The following is a 15842-nucleotide window of genomic DNA, read 5'->3' as shown; positions in this document are numbered from 1 at the left end:
ATCGAGCTCACATCCAGCTGCTCACCCCCGGCACCCCCAAAACCAGCCCCACTCAGCACCTTCGCCCCTGTCACCCAGGGGGATAAGCCCACTTTCTTCGCCAGCACATCCGATTTGGCATTCAGCTCGGTCAAAACCCGCCACCCGCTGACTCCATCCCCTCGACCACGTGCTGGGCTGCCGCTGAGGTTGGCAGGAGTGAGCCGGTGCTGAGCCTCCGCTCGCCTGTGCCCGTGCTGGGAACCCCCAGCCCAGCCCTCACCTTCCCTGACACCGTTTCAGCAACACCTCCCAGCTGAGAAGCACTTCTGGAGATGGATCGGGATGTAGGTAATGGGTGGGCAATCAGCATTAATCAGGACAAATACTTAGCTGGAATATTGTTAAGCACCTTGTGGGTAGCTAAGGGTCTGACACCCCCAGCCTCACCGCTCCCCGTTCCTCTGAAGCCATCGCTTTTTGTCCTTCGGGCAGCTTGAGTCCCTGCTGGAGTCTCGCAGACAAACCTCTTTTGTTTCCCATTATTTTCAAGCAAGATTTCCTCGGAAGACAGCTATGGACTAATAATATCTTCACCATATATGGTGCATTTCACCCTCGGTTCGTGCGCAGCCGGGAGCCTGCCTTACCCTGCGTGCCGCAGCCAGCCAGCTGCTCGCCAGCCCGCGCATGTCACCCAGCCCGGCTGCACGCTGCCGGCACCAGGGGCTCGCTGATGAAACCAGGTACATTTTGGCCCGGCCTCTGCTTTACCTTCCATCCGACGACGTCAAAGCCGGACGGGTTTGGCCTGTGCGGTGCGGATGGCTGCTAACGCTTACGTGTGCTTTTTTCGCGTAGCATTTCAAAGGGCTGGTTGCAAGGAGGTGCACGCACATTTCCTGTTCGTCTGGCCAAAAATCCGATACTTGAGAGCGCCGGGGAACCCTACAGTTTCGCAGAACATGCCATTTTGATGTTCACAAAAGACAAAACGTTGCCAAAACCTGGGGGATGGCGTGGAAGGTGCCAGCACTATTTTCCTCCTCCTGGCTTCACCTGGTTTTATTTCTCACCCGGCCCCTCCGTGACTGTCCAGCGGCTTGTTCCTGCGCCGCGCGGGTCCCAGCCCTGTGAGGGACGGTGGTGGGATGTCCCCCAGCTGGGATGGGGGCTCGGGTTTAGCCTTGCTCTCTGCTGGTGCCTTGGGGGTGGGCAAGGGAGGAGCCACCGCACCAGTGCCGATGTGACACGTGCCAGGCCGGGCACTGCAGGTGTCCGGCTCCAGAGGACAGGTACGTCCCCAGGTGCCAGCCATGCCATCAGGGACACCTTTTTGTGCAGGTCAGACCCCTCAAACCTGCCCAGACGTGCTGGGGGCTCTCAAATGGCCAGGCGGGAGGACAGACCCGGTGCTTCCATGTCTCCTCTCATGACATCCGCCAAGTCCCCTTCCCGCACTAATCTTGTCCTTCTATCCAAAACAATTATGGAGGGCTTGTTGTTTTTGGCACAGCCCTTTATTTACAAATCCCATCCTGCTTATAGCTCATGGTTTCATTATCCTCTAGATGTTTACAGAGCTCCTTTTCTTAATATTTGTGCCATTATTTTACTAGGGACGCGGGTGAGACTTTCCAGACAGTAATTGTCTGGCTCATCCTCTCCCCCACCAGCTCTTTCTGCAGAAGTGCACATCTCCCTGCTGTCCCTGCCTGCCCAGGGCGCCCGGTGGGGCAGGGACAGACTCTGGGCAGTAGCAGAGGGGTGTCCCGCTCTGAAGATGCGGGGAGGGATGCGCAGAGGGGGCAGCCACCCCCTGCGCCCCCACCGCCCCTTGCTGCTGCACCTGGGTCACCCATGTCCTCCCACAGCCTTGAGCACCCCCGAATCGGCACCCCCCCTTCCCTCTGCACCCCTGCGCTCCCCGCTGCCAGGCTCAGGGCACAGGTGCACATCCCTGGCTGGGGGGGGGGCGGGTAGCCCCTCGGTGGGGTTTCGGCTGGCTGGGGACTGCGTCCTGGGAAGGCAGACAGTCGCAAACCCAGCGCTGGGATTTTGGGGGTCATTAGCATGGTGCAGACGTGGGTCGGCGGCTTGTGTTGTGCATCGCTCTGATGCTGGTCCCTGCCCCTGGGCCGTCTGTCACAGGGGCTTGTTTAACCTTCTTTGCCGCAATATCTCGCAGTCTTTAATCTGTTTATCCTCGTAACCCCGCTATGAGGTGAAGGATAGTTATCCTCATTTCAGAGGTAGGGAACCGAAGGGATTCTTTTCAAATGTAGATCAGTGTTTAATGATGCAGAGATAAAGATTTTAAAAACACGCCCGAGACAACAGGCGTACGGCGTGTAACTGAGCCGGGTGTTTCTGCAAATCCCATTAAGCGCCTCTGCCTTTTTCAGCTGGTGCTGTTCTGGGGCAGAGGTGTCACAGGGACCTGTGGAGGTGCCAGGCAGGCTCCAGCCCCCCATCCCATGAGCTGGACATGGGCTGGGGACAGGGAGATGGAGCTGACCCCGCGCCTGCCGTTCGGCTTCCCCGGGTGTGCCGGGGGTGTGCGGTGCCACAGCAGCCTCCGCTCAAAGCAGGCGCTTGAAACCTGAACTGCAGGAGTGCATTAAGATCCTCGGCTGCATTTGGGGGATGAAACCTAAAGCCTGTTTGTGGTGCGGGTGCGCACATGAAAGCGTAAGGTTGGGAATAGGAGGGGGTGCTTGTGCAGCATCCCTCTGGCCGTGCAACGAGGCGACGCCGAACCCGCTGCACCGCTGAATGAGGAGCCAAGAACAGCAGGCTGCCTTTGCCATCGTTGCCCGGGCAATTGATATCTACAGTAGATCTGGTTAAAAGCCCCGAGCTGTGGTTTCTCTGCAGCGATCCTGGCGGGACGTGTCACCAGCTGCCGCTCTGGCCCTTCCCGTTGTCTGGCCGGCGTGGTTCGGTGCAGGGCTCGCTGCTGCTGCGGCGGCTGCGGCGGCTGCGGCTGGGCAATTGTTGCTGTGCTTGTGGGAATGCGGCGGCTCGGGCTGCGCGGAGGTCAGCGCTTTTGTCTTGCTGCGGGGAGTTTATCTCTGCGGATCTTGCCTGCTTTCCTGGGTCAGGCTTCACCTCCGCTGTTATCAGCAAACGCAGGAACAGCCCGGTCCAGAGCCGGGCTGCGTAGGAACCTCTCGACCCCCTTGCAGGGGGAGGCAGCGCTCTCACATCCCTCCCACGCTAACGGGCACTGGCCAGGCCCGAGCCCGAGGGCTGGGGATGGGATGTGTAGGGCCCTGTGGTCGCCATTCCCCCTGTGCCACTTCAGCGGTGCCATTCCCATGCGCATTCCCGTGGGGTGCCGGCAGCGGGCACGGCTGCGTGCTGGGGGCAGCCCCACGCTTGCAGCACGGCTGTGCGTTTTGCAGTGGAGGCTGCAGTTGACGGCAAAGGAGGAGGCAGCAGAGACATCGGAGCCCTCCCCAGTCTCATCTCCTGTTGGGTCCTCAGCCCCAAACACAGAGGGGACAGATCCCCACCGGCAGTGCCGGCAGCACTGGCAGCACCGATTCCCCCTTCTCCGCCGGGCTGCCCCATCCCAGTGCACCCTCCCCTTCCCAGCAGCTCCGGCCGGACCCCTCCAGCTGTCTCCACAAACCCAAACCATTAGCATTTCCTGTTCAAACATTTCCAATAAATAAATGGAGACATCATGCCACAAGCCCGCAAGTGACCCAGAGGCGGGTCCAAGGCCGGGATGGACACGACCACCCAGCGCCCGACCCCCTGGCTGGGCGCCAGCACTGCCTTTGTTTGAATTCCCGGGTGAGTAAGCGCTCGGCTGACGCCAGCCAAAACGCCGTAAGAAATTATTTTTTTATATTAAATAAATTGTTTTCAGTAAATCCGCTCCTACACCAAGGTCCAGAAGCTACCCACGGCACCGGGTTTGCTGCAAAGGAGCTGGAGTCCTCTTTCCTGGCCTTGTCCCGGCCGTGCCGGGGCACACGCCTGGCCCGGAGTGGTCCAGCTGTGACCAGCTGTGCTACAGATGCCTCCATCCCACCAGCCCTGTGGGTGCAGCCGGGGTCCTGCAGCTGCCTGGCAGCCTGGGCACGCCACGGTGGAGCAGCTCACTGCGACACGTCGGGTATCTCTGTCCCAAGGCACGAGCCAGGCTCGCTGGTGAGGGGGCAGGGGCTTGGGCAGGGGGTTCACCGCCTCTGCGGCACCCCGGGTCCTGGGTTGGCAGCTATCTCCGCGCATCAGGCCTCCCAAAACCAGCTTCCTTGGCTGTGCAGAAGTCCATGCCTTCACACAGCGGTGCCTGTCCTCCTTCGGGGCTGGCTGGGGACCAACAGCCTTTTCTCCACTGGTCCTCTGCACCCTTGGGAAACCATCTTCAATGCGCCAGGGTATTGGGCATCAGCTCCTGAGCAGCTCGTGGTCCATAGTCTGGTCTCCTGACATCTGCCAGTGGGGGCTGATGCAAAAGGAAAAATTAGGGGAAAGCAGGGCTCTCAAACACGCTTTCCCAGCCCAAGTGTCTCATCCTGTGGTGAGCACCAGGACCAGCCTTTTCAGGGCCAGCTCTCTCCAGGGTGCCTGCGCTCCTCCTGGGTGCCTGGGGGATGAGCGGGTGCAGGGGAGGTGAGCATGGCCATGGGGCAGGTCCTGAGTGGTCCGTGGGCCAAGTTGGGACTCCAGGCACACCAGGACTAATGTGCAAAATAGGTTTAAATAGAGAAATGGCAAATTTCTGGCTGTGCCCAGGCAGCAGCGATGGCAGGAGAGGTTTGAGCCTGGTTGGGTTGGTGGATATGCTCCTTCTCAGGGGCGCATAGGCTTTGCCCTCGCTGCTCTGGGTTGCTCTCTGGCTTTCAGCTGGAAGCAAAGAAGATGACTGGAAGCTAACCAAGCTCTGCCATGGTGGCAATTAAGAAAAATACCAGAAATATAGCTTACACTAATTTTTAACTTTTTTTATTTTAAGTTATGTTTTGCTGAAGCCAAAACTTCCTGCAGGAACATGGTCTTTAAAGGCAGAATTTTGCTGTTGAAATTTTCTGAAGCATTTAAAAAGGTTGAAAAGTTCCTTGAAGAGAAGATGTAGGTGTTCTGCTCCAGAAGTCTTCATTCAGTGGGGTGTTACGCTCCAGCACGATAAAACTTCAGAAACTGAAATCCAGTGAAAGCACATTTTAAACAATTTTTTTTTTTATGGAAAAACAATAAAGTCTGTTCTGACTTGAAATTATTTAATTTCTTTACAGCTTCTGCCTTGCTCAAGGGAAACTCCTGTTGCTCCCACCTACGGCAGGTGAGAGAGGAGGTGGGATGATGTGTCGGGGGGCAGGCGGCCACTGCGGGCACGGTGCCTGCGTGAGTGGCTACTGAGCACCTGCGTGTTCACCTGCAGCCCAGCAGAGCGTGAACTGATTTTTTATTTTTGGTGCCGGTGGGTGAAATCCCTGGTGCTCCCTATCTGTGTGTGCGGCGGGGCTGGGGGTGTGGGGGGGGCAGGGGTGGGGGGCTCGGCCTCGGGGGCACCCGTGGGACTGTGCATGGGCACTGCCCATCCCCGGCCACACTGGGGGCCAAGGTGCTGCCGTTCCTCCAGCACAGCAGGAAGGCAGCGGCGGGGGCCCCTTCCCAGCCCCTGACGGTGCCCCTCGGCAGGACCTACGGCCCCGGCTGCCACCAAGGCTTGGTGCCATCAGCACTCGCAGGCGCTGACAGATGGACCCGGCGAGGGGCTGGCGAGGGCCGGAAACTCCTGATCCCTCTTTATCTGCTCCTCGCCCTGCTCTCTCATCTCCCTGTCACGCTCTCCGTCTCGCCTGGTATCTCACGCTCCTATTCCTGCATCTCCCCGGCTGCTGGGGGGCTGCCCACCCCTCGCAGCATCCCGCGGCCAGGCACTGGCCCCAGGCTCCCACATCCCAGCCGCAGTGCAGGGTCCCGGACCCCCTGCCCCCAAGACCTGCTGGGAGCACCAGCCCTGAGCAAGTGGAGGCACCTCAGGTGCCCCCATCCCACGTCTGCATGCTCAGCATCAGCCACAGCAGGAGGCAGGTGCCTGGGATGGGGCTCTGCAGCTGTGGTGTGTTGCAGGTTGGAGTAGGAGGAAAGGATCAGGCCAAGCTCAGCATCATCATGTGCAATGAGGAGGTCAAGGAGGCTCACTGCTGTCTTCCCCAAATGTTCTGGCTGCTCCTGGGCCGGGGTCCATCTGGGTACCAGCTCAAAATCAAGCATGAACCTTTCACTTGGCTCTCCTGGCATCCCCGATCCCCATCACTCCATTACAAACCCGCTGTCCCAGCTGGGCAGGGTGGTAGTGGGGGAGTCAGGATCCGCAGATAATGTAGCTGCCCCTAAACGCACTGCCAGAGATCAGCTAATCTGATAATTACAGCAACAAAAGCCATTTAGACAAACCATGACCTGACCCCGGGAGCTTGGAATGAAAACATTTTACCCTCCTCTGTCTGGATCTTGCACTGAGAAAACATCTGTATTGGGAGGACGGCTGGGAAAACAGCCTCTGCGCAGCACCCGCTGGGAACGGCCGGGGCTCTGCCCCCTGCCCGCATCCTGCGCCCTGCCTCGGCCTGAGATGGGCAACACCGCAGGGCAGGGCAGCCTAAACCCTTCTATGATGCCGGGATCGAGGGTGCCCCAGCGCTGAACTCTTTTGTGAGGAAGAGGATGAGGCAGAGGCCAGAGGGGTGTGAGGGTGGATCTTGCGAGGGGATAGAGGAGTGGAGCTCATCTGCACCCTCCCCAAAAGGGCTTTTTTCCAAGCCCATGCGAGGCTCGATGCTGCGGGGAGGGCAGCATCAGCTCCCCAGTGATCCCCGCATCCCTGTGGCAGCCTGGGCTCTGCAGGATCTGGGCTGGCTGCTGAGCCCCCCTGCCTCTGGCTCCCAGGAGGGGCTGAGTGTGGGGGGCCGTGCCTGCGTGCGGCGCAGTGGTGCACGCCCGGGGGGCTCCTTCACTCTGGGTAAGGTGTGCAAGCCTTCCTGTTGAGTGGCAGGTCATTGCTGGCTGTCAGTCGGAGGCAGGAGATGAAGGGAGGGATGCCTCAGGGCCGGCTCCCATGTTTCTCCTGCTTTTACATACGTTTTGGTGGCACCCTTTGTGTAGGCTGGGGAGATGAAAGCTCAGGGCCAGAGGGATCTTGCTAAGGCACAGCCATCCGGCTCGGGGGCCCGGCGGCCTGCTGCTTCGTGCCTGTTTGTCTCGTTCCGGCATCTGTTCCCAGCAGAGCCCCGCTCTGCGCCGCCAAGGGCATGGGACACCAGGCGGGCTGGGGGCAGCCAGGAGCACCGGCAGGTAACTCCTGCTGGGTCAGCGACCCTGGCCTTGCAGGCATGGGCAGTGGCACAGACGGTCTCACCATCAGCTGAGCTTGTGCTGCCCAGGAGCCCCCGAGGAAGGAGACCAAGACAGTGCTGGTTTGGGGAAACTGCATTTTTTCCTGCAATTGGCACTGCTCAGCCTGCTCCGGCGGTCCCAAGCAGTGGCTTGGTGCAGCCAGCTTGGCAGGCAGCACCCCTGTGGCTTCATGACTTCCCTGCTCTGCACTGGGAAAGGGCTTGGCCATGTCCCCAAATATCCCAGTGCTCTTTGGAGAGGGGTAGGATTAGAAACCAGTAAGTGCAGTGAGAGCCTGCCAGTCTGGGGACTCCCCAGCACTTCTGTCTGCTCCAGAAATAGGATGCTCTAAGCACCCTTGGTCGGCTTTTCCCATTGCAGCATCCCGCTTGTGCAATGCTTTACTCCTCATGAGCAGAAAAGATGACTCACCCTGCGGTGGGCTACCCCCATTTAGCTCTGACACCTTTGTTCTCATCAGATGCTTCCCTGCTTAGCACGGCAGCTCTCATTTAGCAGCACCCACAGACCTCAGGAAACCCAAGCGCCCTTCATCTGATTGGGTTTAGAGTTAAGGGTAGGATTTAGAGTTATGGGTAGGGTTAGATTTAAAGTTAGGGTTAGAGTTAAGGGTAAGGTTTGGAGATGCCCTCACAGCACCTTAACAAGGTTGGGCATTTGCAGGGCTTCACAGCTGTTGCAGGGAGCAGAGCTGAAGCCCTCTCTGGGTTTCCACGCCGCCTTTTCTCAAGGCCTGATAGAGGTTTTATCCGAGTCGAGCTAAAAACCCCACCAGGGCCAAGGCTTTGGTCTAGCACTGCTGTCTTGCTCCTCTGCCTTTCCCATTACACTGTTTTCTCCGCAGGCAGAAGCGTTGGCACGCTGCTGTGCCGCCGGGCAGCTCTTGCCTCTTCCCCGCTCTCATGCTAAGCAGAAAGTGCACTGGGCAGTTCTTCCAGGTGCTGCCTGGAGCTGGGGGAGGCGAGGGCTGTGCCCCGCGGGCTCCCTCCCAGGCAGCCGGGCTGCGGAGCCACCTTCGGCATGGGAGGGGGGGCGAGGCGCCAGACTGGTTTTCAGAGGGATCTTGGCCAGGTTCACAAAGGGAGCGTATGACACGGGTTGTCTGCAAAAGCGTTTGGGGACAGCAGGGCCTTTTACCGTCCCGTATCCCCGTGTTTTATGTCACGAGGGGTGTGGGGGGGGGTGGGGGTGCCGCGCTGACAGGGCTGTTGCTGTCAACGTCCTTCCCGTTTCTCCCGAAGCCATTTCCAGGTGCTACAGGATCGCGGGCGGATTCCCACAAACTTCAAAAGCCGCTTGAGACGGGCGGGCGGGTTCCTAAAGGAGCCGGCCACGCACCGGGGGGGGGGCAGCAAGCCCCCTCTCCGGGGAGGCGGGCGGGGAGGGAGCCGCGGGTGGGATGCTGGGGCAGCCCCGGGCCACCTCCCACCTGTCCCGTCCGGAGCCGGTCAAAGTCCGGGGGTTGCGGGATAAGCGGCGGGGCCGCACGGTGCGGTCCCGGCGGCGGCGGCGCGATGCGCGGTCCGGCTCTGCCCTCTGCCGACACCCCCCGGCACCGCCGCCGCTCACCGGCCGTGTGCCGCTCCACTGAGCCCCGCCACGGCATCGACCCCGACGCCCAGGGTCCCCGGAGGTCCCCGCAGGGCTGGAGGGAGGCTCCCGGGCGGTGGGCGGCTCGAAGAGCCACGGAGAGCCGTGCCCGCAGGAAGGATGCGGAGTTCGGCAGCAAAGCGCCACGCGAAATTCCCTGCGGATAAGCGCAACGCCACGGGCTCGGGGGGAAGCTCCCGGCGTGACAAGCGATCCCAAACGCTCCCTGTGGGCCGGAGCCAGGCTCGACCTGGCGGCGGTTGCCACCGGCCGGAGGGTCTTGCTGGGAGGGGAGACACCCCCCGGTGACCCTGGGGTTCCCCCGAGGCTGGGAGGGCCTCAGGGCGCCACCCCACCCGCAGGCGGCTGGGAATCGGGAAAGTGCCTTAAAAACGCGGGGCAGATGAACCGGAGACCACCCCGTGACCCGCCCTGGGGTGGAAACACGCCCGGGCACGGCACCTTCCTGCACCCCCCCAAGCCGTGCACCACCCCGCGGCCCCGGGCGCGGCCCCCCGGGGGCTGCCGTGCGCCCCGGCTCTGCGCCCCAGGCCCGATCCGCACCCGCACCGATGCTGCGCCCCCGGGCCCCCTCTGGGGATCGTGCCGTGCTCCGCCCCCCCCAGCGCTGCAACCCCGAGCACCGCCGCAGAGCAGCGCTGCCGCGGGCACGGCATCCCCAGCAGCTCCCCGTTCCCCGGGCATCGCTCCTCGGGCCCACCCCGCACCCCATCGCTGCCGGGATCTCTCCACCACCACCGGACGCTGCCACCCCCGCAGCCCCTGTGCGCCACCGCACCGGGCCTGCCGGCACCACCCGGCCAGGCACCAGGTCCCGGTCCCGGCCAAAGGCGGCCGTCACGCTGCGTCCCCGGGGCGCTGCACCCTGGGGTGGCCCCGCCAACCCGCGCGCGCCGCGGAGGGGGCGGGGCCGAGGAGCCGCCGGGCGCCAATAGGAAGCGCCTGCGTCCCCGCGCCGCCGGCGTCACAGGGCGCGGCGGCCGCCGCCGACCGGCATCCCGCGCTGCGATTGGCTGGCCGCGCCGCGCCCCGGAGGGAGAGCGGGGGCGGGGCCGCTGGCCGCCCGCTGATTGGCCGCGCCGCGCGGCGGCCCCGCCCCCCGCCGGTGAAGGTGAGCGTCTCCTCCAGGCGCCGCGCGCTGCCCGTTAACGGACCGGAGGGGGCTGTGCCGCACCGCCATGGCCGCCTCCATCTTCACCGCCGTGCCCCGCGCACCGCCCGTCGCCGTCTTCAAGCTCACGGCGGATTTCCGGGAGGACGGGGACTCGCGGAAGGTCAACCTGGGCGTGGGCGGTAAGTCCGCGGCCTCCCCTGGCCCGGCGGGGCCCATCTCCGCGGGGGGGGGGGGAGGGAAGGCCGGTCGGTGTCCCTACGGCGGGCCCGGCGCCTGCCGGAGCGGCTGGGCGGCGGCAGCGGTGCCCGGGCCTGAAAGGTCACCGGGCCGCGGCGAGCCTCCGGCGGGGTGCGGGGTGGGGGGGCGGGTCACCGGCGGGCCTCAAGGTCGCGGGGGCGACCCCGCGCTGTCTCGCCTGCCGACCTCGGGTGTCGGTGCACCGGGCAGGCCCAGCGTCTATCTGAGTGCGGCGGAATGGACGGCTCTCCCTCTCCTCTCAGCTTACCGCACGGACGAGGGGCAGCCATGGGTCCTGCCGGTGGTGAAGAAAGTGGAGCAGATGATCGCCAACGACAACAGCCTGAACCACGAGTACCTGCCCATCCTAGGCCTGCCCGAGTTCCGGGCCAACGCCTCCCGGATCGCTCTGGGTGACGACAGCCCTGCCATCAAGGAGAACCGGGTAGGTGGCGGGCAGGGAGCGAGACCACTCCTTGCTGGGAGAGCTGCTGGGATCCCCGGGGTGTCTCCACAGTGGACGCAGCAGTAGAGCGCAAATGTGTGGAGTACTGGCATTTTGGCAGGATTTGGGAATTTTCTCTGACGTGGCCTTTGCTGGTTGTAGGTCACTTGAACCTGCGTACGTGAAGCCATTTGTGCAAGTAGTTGTAGTTTTTGGAAAAGAACGAACATGGTCTGTGATTGGAATTTGGTTTTTGTTTTTTTCCTTCACCATTTAACGGTTTCCCTACGGGAAACTGAAGTCAGAAAATAGACCACCTTTCCTGAAATAAGCTACTAGCTGGGAATCTGCTCTGTGACAAAAAGTAGCAGAAACAACTGAAGTCTATAACTGTGTCAGGATGGTCCTGAGTGCTGACGGAGGTTGAAGACCACTGGGAGGGGATGGTGTCCTGGCTGGGGCGACCCCTGGGAGCACGTCTGGGATCCTATCTTGCTCTTGCAAGCACCTCTGCTGTCTGTGTACTCATGAGCTGGGTGGACCCTGCTGGCAACTCTCTCTGTTGCAGATTGGAAGTGTTCAGTCCTTGGGCGGGACAGGCGCTCTGCGTATTGGCGCAGAATTTCTGAGGCGATGGTACAATGGAAACAACAACACGGCGACACCGGTCTACATCTCCGCTCCGTCCTGGGGTGAGTGCCGTTGTCCATGCTGCCGCCTCTTTGCAGGGAACCCTGTGGGTCAGTGGGCGAGGGAGGAATGGTTGAGCTCCTTGTGGGGGCCTGGGCAGTGGGAGAGGAGTCTTTCCCTTGTGGGTGAAGGCAGTGTAAGTGTCTCCATTGCATATTTTGGTGACATTTAGGGAGATACTGGGACTGGAGAACGTGGCTTGCTGGAGGTGAGGCCCACTTTTCTGAAAAGTGATTTCTTTCCTCAGAGAACCACAATTCCGTCTTTGTGGATGCTGGGTTTAAAGATATCAGAACCTACCACTACTGGGATGCTGCCAAGAGGGGTCTGGATCTCCAGGGGCTGCTGGATGACATGGAGGTGAGTAAAACCTTGGTGCTTGTGCTGTGCTGTCAAGGCTTGGTGCTGTGCTGTCAGCCGCTGGCTGGGCTCTTGCGTGCTGTGCCTGAAAGTGGATTTCTACAAAAGAAACTGCTGATGCCCAGAGCAGCACAGGGCCTCTCCCTTTGCTGTGGGTGCCCAGTCTCATCCATGCATATGACCAAGACCTACTCTCTCCTCAGAAAGCCCCAGAGTTCTCCATTTTCATTCTGCATGCCTGTGCGCACAACCCAACGGGCACAGACCCTACTCCAGACCAGTGGAAGCAGATTGCTGCTGTTATGAAGGTATGGGCTGCTGCTGGGGCTGAAGCAGTGCTGAGGGGACAAATAGCTCTTGAGCCAGCTGGAGATGGGCTGTAGGGAGTAGCATGGGATGTGGCAGGAGCTGGAAGAGTCCCACAGGGCAGGTGTTAAAGGGAGAGGCTGGCAGGATGATGGTCCTCTCTGCTCAGAGAATAGGAGCATTCCACTTCTGCTCCTGCCTCCCAAGTTCTTGCTTTCAAATTCCATGGCATGGTCTGCAGTGAGGTTTCTCATGCTGGAAAGATTCTCCAAGGGCACCTGCTTTTCATGGGTGCTGCATACAGGATATAAGGTGGGACATCTCTTGTGCCCTGTGTCCTCCAGAATGGGGAGGAGGCTGCTGCTGTAGTTTTCTCCTGCATGTAGCCTTTTCTTGACCACTTTAGTCTTTACCCCAGTAGAAAGAAAATACCTTTCTGGTGTTGCTGGACAATGTCTCCTTGAGCCCAGAAGCTCAATGGTCATTTTTCCCTCCTACGGGGACAGTGGGGGGTAAAGTGAAGGTTGTGGGGAAGGGGTTTCCCTCTAACACTGTTCCTCCTTGCAGCGCCGGTTCCTGTTTCCGTTCTTCGATTCGGCGTACCAAGGTTTTGCCTCTGGCAGCCTGGACAAGGATGCCTGGGCTGTGCGATACTTTGTCTCCGAGGGCTTTGAGCTCTTCTGTGCACAGTCGTTTTCCAAGAACTTTGGGCTCTACAGTGAGTGTCTGGCAGTAAGCTGGTCCAGTAGCATCATACCCAGACAGATGGGGCTGGCATACTGGGGGGCGGGGAGAGCTCTGCTTTGCCGTGATGTGTGGGACCAATGGCTCACCTCTCTTGGCTTGTCCACAGATGAACGTGTGGGGAACCTGACTGTGGTGGGGAAGGATGCAGACAATGTGCAGCGTGTGCTTTCCCAGATGGAGAAGATTGTGCGCACAACTTGGTCCAACCCTCCCTCTCAGGGAGCGCGCATTGTGGCAACTACACTCTCTTCCCCGCAGCTCTTTGCTGAGTGGTACGTGTGGCGGGGGCTGGTGGGAGAGGGAAAGTCGGGGCGGGGGGGGAAGCTGTTTCTCTGAGCGCCAGGCTTGGCCAGATGGCTCCAAACCAGTCAGGTGCCTGTCTTCACGCTCTGCTTCCTGCCTGCTGCAGGAAGGACAATGTGAAGACGATGGCAGATCGTGTCCTGCTCATGCGGTCAGAGCTCCGGTCTCGCCTGGAGTCCCTCGGCACCCCGGGCACCTGGAACCACATCACAGAGCAGATCGGCATGTTTAGCTTCACAGGGCTGAATCGTAAGTACCAAGTGATGTGATGAAGGGAGGTTTGGGTGGGGACAGTTTTGCTGGGGGTGAGCCGGGCTGAAGTAGTCCAGGCAAGAATCTCTTGAGGACCTCACTGGAGTCCTGGTATCACTGCCTCTGAGGCTAGGCAGGGATGAAGCATCAGGCAACATTTTAGTGGCCAGTGCTGGAAGTTTTCTGCTCCTTGTGAGATTCAAGCATCCCTGACTTGTTCTTTGGGCTTTTCTGAACTTTGGGGTCACCGCTCTGACCTGATGTCCAATTGTTTCCCCAGCTAAGCAGGTGGAGTACATGATCAAGGAAAAACACATCTACCTGATGGCTAGTGGGCGCATCAACATGTGTGGCCTGACTACCAAGAACCTGGACTATGTGGCCAAGTCCATCCATGAAGCCGTCACAAAAATCCAGTGAAGCACACGAACAACCAAACTTACATGAAGTCACCAAAGCTGTAGCGTGTAGTCCGTGTCTTTCCCTGCTCATGGCTTGCCTTGTCCCACATCTCTTGGGGTTTAATAAAGATGGGGGCAATAGCTCAATCAGGGATAATCATCTGTTGATGTTTTTTTGAAATACCCCTTGCAATATGGGTAAGCCAGTGCCCCCAGGAGGGTGGGGGGCGGCATGAGCTGCCTTGGCTCTTGTTTGACTGACAGCAGCCTGGGCTTCAGGCACTTAGAGCTGCATCTTTAGCGCATCCAAATCAACTCCATGTAACTGACCGGTTTGATCTAGGCAAAGTCCGGTGCCAGTGCAATGCGCTGTGGGATAACAGCCCCAACAGGTTGGGATCTCGTATGGCTTGTGAACTAATGTCACTCGGTAGTATTTTGGGGAGGGGTGAAGCTGTTGCTGGCTTTCACCCAGTTCGAAGCCTTACGCAAGCAAACATTTGTTACTGTGGTTAATTGCTTCTTTGTGTTGCTGACAGAAAATTAAACCTCCATCTCTGAACCCCTGCCTTGTGTAATGCCATGTCTTCAGGCTGTGCTAGCCTCTTCCCAGGCTGAGGTTAAAGCCTCAGCATCCTGGTTACTGGGTCTTACTTGGTTTGTTTCAAGGCTTTTCCTTTCTCCCTTGTGGTATGTTGCACTTCTGATGATCACGGTTGCTACTAACGGGGTACAGTCATATTGGGAGAGTGTAGTTGAGAGCTCCCTGTGACTCTACATGAAGTTGACCGGTTCCTCCCATGTCTGTCTTGTGTTCTTCTTTCTGCCCCCCCACCCCGTGCTATCCAGCCCATTCTGTCCATCTGTATGTGCTTGCTTTCTGGACGGTTGTGTGTTACCCATCCATCTGGCCCTCCCTCCCTGGCCCAGAGCTCCTGACCCGCTGCTAATATGTCGAAAAGCGGATCTTCCCTGTTCTTCCTTCTCAGCAGGCCCCTGGTGAACCACCACCTACTCCCCCTGGCTTCAGCGGGGCCTGCCAGCAACAGCCCGTGTTTCTGGCACTGGAAAAAAGCTGGGACCATCTGCTTCTGCTCACTGCAGTCCCTGTTTGTGGATCTGTTTGTGAGCTGATATTACCTTGATAGAGCAGCCTCCTGCCAAGATCTTAGGGAAGAAAGAGGAACATTCCCTTTCCTTGGGTCAGTTAGTGATAGTCACTGCTGCCCCCATGGACTTTGTGCTGCACCTTAGACAGCAAAGGTAAAACTAGTGCCTTGTTCCTTTGCTGTGTTTGCAGAGGGACAGTGCATGGGGACTCTTGTTTGTCCTTTTCCAAACAGCATTCATGTCACATAAGGGAGTGAGCCAAAGGCAGCCTTTCCTCTGTGCAGGTGGGGAGCTTTTTCTCTTGGCATCCACCCACAGCTGGAATGATGGGGTAGTGGTTAAAGGATGACTTCTAGGGCTGATCTCAGGAGGAGTTGAAGGAACCAGCTCTTCCTTTTGTTATTTCTGACATCTGCCTACACTTCTGTCCTGACAGGCCTCTAGGTGTGGAGCCTGGCCCAGCCCACACGTGATCTGTATGAGTCCTTTGCTAGCCTTACTAGCCTTGTTTTTCCTCATGAGTGACCTAAATTTCTCCCTTTCTGTGGTGTAAGCTCATTACCCATTATCCCATTTACCATGGCAACAGAGAACAGATTATTCCTTTCCTCTTTGCAGCAGCTTTTTATGTATCTGAAAACTTCCTCTCTCCCCTTCACATCCTTCACCAGTTAAGATTAAGCGACCCTGTTTCCTTCAGCCTTCGGGGCAGGCTGTTTTCCAGCCCTTGCTTTCCTCTGGCCTCCCTTCAATCTCTGTGTGTTTCCTTAGCAGGGCAGTGCCCAGGCAGAGATGCAGTTATTCCAGCTGAAGTTTTATCAGCATTGGTGGACTATGGGATTTCTCTTGTTATCTGTCCGTCTGTTCCAGCATATGTATCCCGCTATTGTGTTCGCAACAGCACAGG

The 15842-nt window shown here is 59.3% G+C and overlaps 1 protein-coding gene across 1 annotated transcript; it reads left to right on the top strand.

Moving 5' to 3' along the window:
* Positions 1-10053: 10053 nt before the first annotated feature.
* GOT1 (glutamic-oxaloacetic transaminase 1) lies at positions 10054-14387 on the top strand. The gene is made up of 9 exons (XM_063339574.1): positions 10054-10263; positions 10585-10766; positions 11335-11458; positions 11704-11816; positions 12020-12124; positions 12690-12840; positions 12976-13141; positions 13279-13421; positions 13705-14387. The coding sequence occupies exons 1-9, from the start codon at positions 10149-10151 to the stop codon at positions 13842-13844; spliced, it is 1239 nt and encodes a 412-aa protein (XP_063195644.1). The 5' UTR covers positions 10054-10148; the 3' UTR covers positions 13845-14387.
* Positions 14388-15842: the final 1455 nt, after the last annotated feature.

The sequence above is a fragment of the Chroicocephalus ridibundus genome, chromosome 6 (genome assembly GCF_963924245.1).
Source record: "Chroicocephalus ridibundus chromosome 6, bChrRid1.1, whole genome shotgun sequence".
NCBI classification, from domain to species: Eukaryota; Metazoa; Chordata; class Aves; order Charadriiformes; family Laridae; genus Chroicocephalus; species Chroicocephalus ridibundus.
The sequence above is the reverse complement of the archived record's forward strand: the minus strand, read 5'-3'. Positions and strand labels throughout refer to the sequence as shown.

What these genes read in the sequence shown, in the direction of transcription:
- GOT1 (XM_063339574.1), top strand. Translation starts at nt 10,149, where the DNA reads ATGGCCGCCTCCATCTTCACCGCCGTGCCCCGCGCACCGCCCGTCGCC. An exon ending in GGTCAACCTGGGCGTGGGCG is followed by an intron (nt 10,264 to 10,584) that starts GTAAGTCCGCGG and finishes CTCTCCTCTCAG; the next exon opens with CTTACCGCACGGACGAGGGG. An exon ending in CATCTCCGCTCCGTCCTGGG is followed by an intron (nt 11,459 to 11,703) that starts GTGAGTGCCGTT and finishes TTCTTTCCTCAG; the next exon opens with AGAACCACAATTCCGTCTTT.